A 10,431-nucleotide genomic window follows, 5' to 3' on the forward strand; every position below is an offset into this window, starting at 1 on the left:
CAGTGACTAGTTTATGCGATTCGACTTATTACATATTAGGATTTATTTGAACAAACTCAAAGCTTCTATTGCTTTAAAAATTACTACTATTATTTGTTCGTATAACTGGTCCATGCTTCTTATTGTAGCTCCTGAAATTCCGCTATGCAGGATTAATTTGATTATTTCATATAAGTGGCCAGTAGCTCAATTAGCTTTACAACTGGTCGACTTGATTTAGTAGTGGATAATGTTTCGCTCTTCGATGACTAGTTGGTGGTTAGAATTCCTTTTTGGAAATAGATCTTTGGAATGCTTTCCAACAGTATAAAGATTTAATTGCCAGGTCCACCATACCGCTTACAGGATTACTGAAATGGCTTGAAAACAGTTCTCCATCTCTATCTTGGATTTACAGTGATAAGCAAGTAGATGTCACTTTGGTCATCCATCATCTTCGCTCATACTTATTTTTTAAATATTTTTCTAATGAAAAGATGATAATAAAAATTAGCGTTTCCTTATTTCATTCATATCGAGAAACACCACAAACGGGTTAATCGTCAACCTTGACAATGTAAATATTTGAAACTTATCTTGGAAGTAACTACGAGCAACTGAAGGTTTACGAAAAAGATAAAGGAATCTCAGAGCTTTTCGAACGAGATATTTTATAATCTGATTCAAGCGTCTTATAAGAGATAAAGGTATTTCGCCTTTCTTTCGATAGTAAACATAACCCATAACTGCTAACATGACAATCACGAGAAAACGACTTCTTGTAGAGTGTTTAGATGAGGGACCAGATTGTAACGGCGCAAATAATCTCTCTTTCCACTTCAGGATCGTCTCGCGAGCTCCATACCATTTGTGTGGTCCTTGAAGACGGTATTGATACGGCATACAAGGTGCTGTCAAGCATATCCAGAATAGCTTTGGATCTGTTAAAGCCAACCAGAACAGATTGGGTTTAACTCCAATCAACGATGCTATCATATCCATGTAGGGAAGCCAGTCACTGTTATACGTGTAACGATGAGTTTGGATGAATCTTTTCTTGTGTGATTCTTTCAATCGTTGCACATTTTCCCACATTTTTTCCGAAGATGGAAGATGAAGTTTTCGATTGATAAGAAGGGCTGCCCAACGACATTGCATTTCAAAAATAGGAACGAACGGACCGATAGCCAAAGGTAAACCTATAATCGCAAGAGTGGGATGTGGCAGGTTAGGAGGAAACACATATTTGTAAAGGTCTACATAATTATCTTTAACACTTAAGATATCTTCTAGAAATGGGAATTTAATAGAATAGCCTGTAGCCAGGACCACATCATCCACCAAAGTGACATCCTCGTTCTCTTCAAACAGAATGCCGTTAGTCACAAATCTTACGATATCCTTCTTTAAAACAATGGCTCCACAGAGGAGTCTGGATGGCAGAACTTCATTAATGGTGGGATGCTCATTAATAGCACCATGGGCTGGTGTTAAATTTAACGTATCATGAAGTCCAGAGGCATTGACTGTTCTTTCTATCTTGGATGAACGAACACTCAAAGGCAGAAGATCGTTGAAGAAACCACCCCAGCGAGATTGAGGACCGAAAAGTTTGGCGCTTGGTGGGAATCGTCTCATTAGCCAACATCCTCTTCTGGTACTTAAATATACCTAGAATATGAAGAAAAAGAATACATTTTTGTAAGTTACAGGAATGAAAATGAAAAAGCAGATCCATCATTGTAGCTGTATTACACCGAAAAGATATCGCAATATACACAATTCAGCAAAATATTCGGTAAATAGGCCCTTGGATAACATACAGGATTAAACGTAATGGTACTATCAAGCCAGGAAATTTCCTGGTCCACTGACTAATAATCCTGCTATTGCTGCTTAATGTATATTTGGTTTTGTCTGGAGAGAATTCGACTATTAGCAGTGAGCAAGCGGACATTGATAAGGCCACGCTACAGATGGAATTTGGGCACTCATTGTGATGACTGTTATGTCCATCAAGTTCAACCGTTCAGGATTCACGCTCCTGATGTATAATTTACTAATATTGTTCCAACCTTGAAGATAAATTATATAACAAGGGATAGCAACACTGCAGTTAGAAATCTCCATAAACAAAAAATCTAATAATGCAACAAAAATTGCAAAACATAAGAAAAAATATATATACACAAAAGCATTCCCCCCAAACAACAAACTTCCATGCAAAAACCTCACTTCAGCCTACACGTCACAACATTCTGGACCTCAATATAAACGTTGATGACCTAAACCATCAATTACAAGCATCAAAACCCGATTTGTTATTTCTTACCGTGGTCACATCTGGCACAGAGCGCCACGAAACCTTCAATGGTATTTCAAAAGGCCATTATTTCCGTACTAATCTGGAGACCCACGAATCAATTAGTGATCCCCCCTTTATGGATTCTGCCAATCTCATTCCAGGAGATCTCCTGGATGGTGGATATTTTTTCCCTTCAGATTTCTTTATAAATGCCAGTGTACCACAGGCGATGTCTTGTCCAAATCCTGTTCGTAATTATCTGATGATAGAACTTCATTCGTCGTCTTCTATTGAGAATCCTTGTATTATTCAAAAGTTTCAAGATTCAAGATATTCTGGGAAAAGCTAATAACAATAGCTTTTCCCAGAAATGTATTATTTCTAAATTAAAAAAAAAAGTTAACCATTCCAATTAGTTTAATATAACTAAGCACATAATACATGGGATACCACTTACACTAAACTAACTTATTTCCATAAACCTCTCTAGATCCTTTGCAAATTGTGTGATGAAGTCACGACAATACTTTTCGAAATATATATATATACTGTATATATATATATATATATATATATATATATATATATATATATATATATATATTGATTTTTATTGATTATTGATTTTATTTTATCAATTAAAAATAAACTAATTATTTATTCAATAAAACTTGGAAAATCACTGTTGTAGTTTAAGCCTAACGACATTTTCCCATTAAGCTTAGAGCTGAATATTAGGCTTAATTTGTGTTCCTTATAAATTATTAAACGTTAAGCCTAATTATTGTTAACATTTAACTGTTTGTGTTTGTTGTTTTAAACATCACCCACTGTTTACAAAGAAAATATACTAACCTTTTCACACACGTAACTCAGTTCAACAGCCACATCGGCCCCGGAATTACCAAATCCAATGACGGCTATAGTTTTGCCTTCGAAGCCTCTGCTATGCTTCACTCTGTGGGAGTGTACCACCTTTCCTTGGAACTCCTCTACACCAGGGAAATGGGGAACGTGAGGAAACGTATGACGACCTGTGCACACCATAACACCATCGAACGTGTCGTGCGCAGTACTGTTGTCTTTCGTATTTCGAACCGTCACTATCCACTTTCCAGTGATCTCGTAGTCGCCGCTCTTTGAGATTTTAACCACTTCCTTTTCGTATCTTACGAAACGCAATAGATCAAAGTGTTCTCCGTACATTTCGTAGTACCGTAATGCTTGTTTGATAGGCATGTAGTAGGCGAAATCCGTTGGTGGAGGGAAGTCGCTGAACGAACTCCTCTCTTTGGGAGAGTTCATAATAGTTGACTTCATGACAGAAGCAACCCCTTCAACATCATTGTCTCGATATCGCCATACTCCACCCCAGTTATCAGTCTTTTCAAAGCAAACCACATCCATTTGTTCTTCTTTGCAGGCCTTTATTGCTGCCAGACCAGAAACGCCTGCCCCAATCACAGCCACTTTCTTCATTTCGGACATTGTTCCTGGAATGAGAAAGAAAGTGTGTAATGAGAATAATTTCAGGTATAAAAGTCTTATAATGTTTCATAATCTCTCTCTCTCTCTCTCTCTCTCTCTCTCTCTCTCTCTCTCTCTCTCGATCTAATTGCCATACACAGACGATTATAATAACCAATCATTTAGCTGTTCTTTTTAAATCTTAAAAGTTTCATTTATTTTAAAACGAGATTAAAGATCTAAGATATTTCATTTCCACATTTTAAATATTGAAGCTGTTTTTGAAATATTCATAGCTTTACTTCCAAAACCTAGATGCAAACATTTAAAATTGAATCGTAATTTTACAACAAATCTACATTTAAAATACGAGCTGAAAATCTTGTTTCGTTAATCATATCAAATTTCAAAGCCAAAAATTGTTTATTCCCATGTCGTAATGAGAGAGAAAATTCTTCATAAACCTCTGAAGTAAATGACTGCCTCTTATATTCTTATATAGAATAGAAGGAAACTGTAGCTACTTGAAATTTTGTCACTAGAATACGAAATCTGTACCATAGTGACTTAGCTGCTGCCCTCTATCACATCTGAGTACTTAAGAGGACTATAAACCAGACTGACAACCACTAAAACATGCCCGATGACAGTTTTAGTATTTTAATATAATCAAGATCACCTGACGCTTGGTCATTTGTACTAATATCTACAATCTAAAATTTCTTAAACTGTTTTTAAATACGCCTGACGTTTTTGGACAAATAAAAGTATTTAATTCAACATCATTTGTTCATTTGGTGAGTTTAATTTATGGAATTTATGGGTTTTTTTTTTTTTAGAAAATCATTAAAATATCCAAATTTTCACTTACTTTAGAAAATCTGATTTATGGAATACATAAAATCCAATTTTAAGATTGTCCCTTATGGAAGCACTTACAGTCACCGTTTTGAAATTGGTTTGAGAAAAAAAAAACGTTTTGGTTTCTATGACACTTAATTATCAACAGAGGGGCGGATAATGTGGTCACTTACAATCAGGTGTTACCATGGCAACAAATCGATTGCTAATATCAAAGCTTAATATTTTATCTGAGTAAAATTTAATGACAACTGACATAATACAATTTTATGCAGTAGTTTGGGTCACTTGGCTTAGGCATCATTCAGAGTTGATAAGTAGATCGATTCCTTTTGAATATAAGTCTTAGTTGGAGAATATTTTCTGGCTTTGATTTATGTTATGGCCATTTATACTCCCAAGTAGCTTCGTCATGGATTTTGCATTACATCGAAACTTGATATGCCTTTACACATACACACACACACAACATAGTTCAATTATTATGATCACTCCGGTATTTAAAAATCTGCCATTTCATCTCACAAGGCGGCACTCGTGTTACAAGAAATTCGGTGTACACAATACTCGATGGAGGGTAACATACTGTTCCTTTGAAGTTTGCTGATCGACATGGACAAGGAATTAGTCTAGGATACCGGGAGTGGCATATCCAGCGAACTCCCAACATAATTGGTAGTTAGGATTGTTGTAGTTACAGCTTTCCAATAATGGAAGGATAATGGACATAACAGTATTTGAATTGCCAGGCTAGTGGTAGACACCCAAGCATATTCGATGCTCTGGGTGTACGTAAGTTGAGTCGCATTGTATACACCTATAGACGAAAAACTGTGTAAAAAGCTGATTATGGAATTTAACCACACGACGAATTTGAGCAACAGAATCTTCCCTGTAAAGATATTCATGCTCACGCGTAATCATCGACGAATATCTTTACGATTCGTAACCGAGAAACGTTATTATAGAACCGCTTGAGGACTACATAAAGGAAGGAATAACCGCAGTGTCATTTAGCAGAAAAAGGCAGGAGGCTTAATCAATCACACATGTCTAACAGCAGAAAATGATATTTATTTTACAAATATTTCGTGTTATGTATCGTAAGCTATTTTCAATGATAGCGTAGAACAGCAGTAAGGAATTTGAACAATAGAACAGTAAAGCGCATGTTCCAAATTTGAATCCATCCGTATATGAAATTACGTGTTTCTAAAGTTAAAAACTATTGGGAAGAAAATGATAAATAATTAAATTATTTTAAGCAATCTATTTAACACAATTGAATATAAGAATTTCGTGAACTTTAGAGATAGCGAGGCAGTGATCGATGTATTTGCTTCAGCACTTTCTTTGAACAGTTGTTCGTATCTGTTCATGGATCTGTGTAATAGTAGTTTTATATTTTCCCATTGGATCCTGATGTTTGCTTTTCCATTCCCATACTGTGCCAGATCAGATTTGTGCTGGTTGATGAGCTGGATGTGGTCTTGATGTTCAGAAATACGTTTATTGACTGATCTTCCCTTTTGACCGTAATATGATAACACGATACCGTGTTCATGCAATCCATCCGGTTCCCTAAAAATGGAGTTCTCTTTTATTTGATGTCATGTGTGATAAAATAGAAATTCTAGAGACTTTACTCACAAAAAGGAAAAAAAAACTTTTTTTTTGGCGAGAATTTCTTAGTATTTCTAAGAAAATTAGAAATAGAGTATATTTCGGCTGATACCTGAATAACTGATGTTGCAAGTAATCTGTTTAAAATATGGGATATGAGGACGCGAAATTTTTAAAACTACGTTGTCATTAAAATTTCGGCGTTATATAAACTTCGTAACACAATTTGAACGGACATAAAGCAGGAAGCTTGCAGCCTGTCCAAATGAGAGTCATGCTTTTTTTTTTCTCTTGCCAAGGCAATTGGCCGTAACTTTTGCCCTATCATACCCAGATGACTCAATTGCAACATCACCGATAGAAAAAGCTAACCTCCTGGCTTCACACTTTTCCTCCAATGCACACAAACTGACAATGGCAAATGCCATGCTCTCCACTCATTCCAACTTCGGAACATACAATGCCCCCCCCCCCTGTGTCCTTTTGCCAAAGAGAGATCATAAACCTGTTGCCTAAATTAGACACAAAAAGTCTCCTGGCCCTGACAGCATTCCTCCAGTTGTCCTGAAGGTCTGTTCACCAGAACTGACTCCTATCCTATGCCATCTGTACACACTCTTACTCCACTAGTATATATATATATATCAGTGGAAACTGGCCTATATTCAACCCATCCCTAAAATGGATGACAAATCACTGCCATCTAACTACCGCCCTATCTAAAGTGATGGAGAAAACCATCAACTCTCAACTCTTAATCTACCTTGAAGGTACCCGGCACCAGTACTCATTCCGTCGAAGTCGATCGACAGAGGATCTACTCTCATACATCACCCATTGCTGGACAAATGCCATAGAGAAATTCGGCGAATCCCAAATAGTTGCACTTGATATCTCTAAAGTCTTTGACCGAGTCTGGCACAAAGGCTTACTAAGCAAACTCCCATCATTTGGACTGTCTCAGGACTTATGAAGATGGATTGCCAGCTTCCTGTCTGGACGCACACTATGTGTGATGGTAGACGGCTCCCTATCCTCTCATCATCTAACTAATTCTCGGGTACCACAAGGTTCAGTAATCTCACCGACCCCTCTACCTTCTATATATCAATGACCTACTTCAGTTGACCTCTAACCCAATACACAGTTTTGCAGATGATAGCACATTACACTCCTCCTCCCTTTCATTTGACAAACCCTACTCTACACAATCACTTTAATCCACAGAACATCAATCATCACTGCCCTTAATTCCGACTTCCAAGCCATCTTCCAATGGAGCTCAGATAATCTCGTCAACTTCAACGCTAGTAAAACCAAGTTCTGTCTTATTTCTCACAAAAAAGAACCATTTTCCCCAGCATTGTTTTTGATAACACACAAATTTCCAGACAAGATGAGATTTCTCTTTTCGGAATTACCCTGACATCAAGCCTCTCCTGGCATAAACACATCACAACCATTGCATCCTCAGCTTCCAAAAAACTAGGTTTTCTCTTTCGCTCAAGACGCTACTTCACCTCTAAACAGCTGTTAACCTTATACAAATCACAAATCTGCCGGGCTATCGAATACTGCTCTCACATTTGGAGTGGGGCTCCTAAAAGTCCCTCAAAATGCTTGACTGAATACAGAGGAGAGCAATTAGACTAATAAATGACCCATCTCTCACCAACTCACTCCCCTCACTTTCACATAGATGCGTGGTCTCTGCAATTTGTATATTCTATACATATTTCCATGGGAAATGTTCATCTGCTCCTCCTTCATCCCTGCTACTGCAGTACTGTTGAACAGTCTTCCCCTTGACGTATTTCCCAAGGAATACAACATACAGGCTTTTAAATCAAATGTAAACAAGTTTCTCCTTTCTCAACCCATATACGATACTGACGTACTATAGGTTGACCAGCCAACCTCTCGAATATGGGCTCAATAACAACAACAACAACAACAACAAAAAATGTAATGACATCGATATTATCAAGCGTCTCAGAGGTTATTGAGATTTGATTAATAAAAAAAAAAATTAAATAATTACATGATTTACTGCTGTTCGTTGTCTTCTTTTATTTGTATTTTTCTTCCTTTCCTCCTATGAGTTTTTATAATTGAATCATACGTTTGTTGTTGTTGTTATTTCTATTTCTATGTAAATGGGGGTTCCATCTCAGTTTTATAATAAAAAAAAACCTTAAAAAATGTCATTGATTGGGTGAAAATGGTATTTTTTGTGCCATATGTGAAATAAGCTGTTATTTACGTTTAATTCCAGTTTAATACGAGTACCATTTTCTTAAACTTTGCACGATACTACCAGAAATGCTATTAACCAATGCTGACCTAGGAAATTATAATAACATAAGTTAACAGAATAAATTATAGCGACCAAATTCGCTTCCAAATCTTTGGAAGTGAATAATTAAAACTGTCTTAAAGGCAGTTAAAATAGAATGTCATTATTTAAAAGTTGACAAATAAGACCAGTGAAGAACTTTGTTATAACGCTCCATACTGTGTCGTGTTATGATTGGTTAGCTGCAGTGTGAGGAGAGACGAGTAATTTAAAGTGTCAAATAATGGCAACGTTTCCAATTTCATACTGTTTCGTATCACATTCCAAAATACTGGATGGTGAGGTCATACAATACATTCCCAATAATTTATAACATTACAATGAATAGGATGTGAAACACCGAATATTTTTGTACCTTAGAATGGATTCGGCGAGTTGAAGTGATGCCGTGAACTTGTATGACAGTTTTAATGTTGTTGTTTTCCTAAAGTATAAACGCCAATGACATTCATGAATATCCCACAGTGTCATGAAGGACATCCAATACTTTGGCAGCATTTCATTTTAACTGTCTAACAGTAGAGTGCTACTCAAAACACAACAGTATTTTATATCCTTTTAATAACTTTTACCATTTTACTTGATATACATTTTCGAAAATTTATTTTCATTGGTTTTATATAAGACATTTTCTTTGTTTTCGAAACGGATTTATTGCTCAAAGGTGTAAATTGTTACTAAATATAAAAACATAGTGATTTAGCACATCTGCCCGAATTTCTTAATTAAATTAGGAAAAAAAACAGAGAATTTTAATATTCATTAATAATATAACACGTTATTCAAAATAATATTTAAATCATACGCTTTTATGTTTGTTTATGTGTTTTTTTTTTTGTTTGTTTGTTTCGTGTTGTGAAGCAAATGTTCGACGATTCTTAAATTATTGTCGCAGTTATTTCTTTTGCCTATAGGCGGAGCTAGTTGTAATCTTCTTGTATCAGTCAAACACTGGTTTATAATGGCTTTTGTTAGTGTTGCGGTGTGCGATGGAAACAGCAAACAAAACACAAAACTTTCAAGAGGTCCTTGGGAACATTAAAGCCCTGTATACACCATGCATTATTATTATTATTATTATTATTATTATTATTATTATTATTATTATTATTAAAACCGGAATAATTTTTAATTCAGTGCATTCGATCTGTAACCGCCATTGCTAATGTGTGACTTCATGCAAAAATCGATGCACAAAGTGCTGTGATACACATAATTTGTATAAAAGGTTACAAAATGAAATCATGTTAAAGTTAAGATTTGGTTTTCAATCTCTCTTGGGAGAGAATATCTAGAGCAATGTATCTCTAAATTTATAATGAACCCAGTATATTACACGCATGTCGACTATTTTTGTATCTATTTCGGAATCTCCCCCTCCCCCCAACAGAAATGTTGAACTGTGTCTTGGTTCATATAAAATGTTATTACCATATAAAGGTCATTATCATCATATTTCAGAACATGACCCATTCAAATTCTGTTTTCAAAAGAAGGGTGTTAAAAAAAAAATACCCCCATCGACATATCTTGTAGTTCCAGCACAGAGAGAAGCCAGTGAACTGGAATGATCGGATGATACCGAGGAAGTCTGATGGTTGCTGGTTTGTAAACACTGCATGCAAGCTAAATCTCTCTCTCTCTCTCTCTCTCTCTCTTGCATTTTTTTCGTTTTGAAGATAAATGTTTTTTAATATTAACCCCTTTCTCCATACCCAAAAGGCATATTCGAATAGAGATCTATTTCTGTCCCTACATCTTTGAATTAAACATTAAATAAGGCATCACAGAGAAAAAATAATTTTTATATACTTTTATTTATTTTTCCTGAAAATTGCAC

The 10,431-nt window shown here is 35.7% G+C and overlaps 1 protein-coding gene across 1 annotated transcript; it reads right to left on the reverse strand.

The window, feature by feature from the left end:
• Positions 1–489: 489 nt before the first annotated feature.
• On the reverse strand, positions 490–3,772 carry LOC150097538 (flavin-containing monooxygenase 5-like). Its single transcript, XM_090406945.1, has 2 exons — positions 3,140–3,772; positions 490–1,650 (listed from the first exon to the last, which is right to left on the reverse strand). Exons 1-2 carry the CDS (start codon positions 3,770–3,772, stop codon positions 490–492), a joined length of 1,794 nt encoding a protein of 597 aa, XP_090263071.1.
• Between the last annotated feature and the right edge of the window lie 6,659 nt (positions 3,773–10,431).

This window comes from Typopeltis vanoorti, chromosome 17, assembly GCF_054136105.1.
Source record: "Typopeltis vanoorti isolate ZY-2024b chromosome 17, IOZ_Tvanoo_1.0, whole genome shotgun sequence".
In the NCBI taxonomy this organism is placed as follows: Eukaryota; Metazoa; Arthropoda; class Arachnida; order Uropygi; family Thelyphonidae; genus Typopeltis; species Typopeltis vanoorti.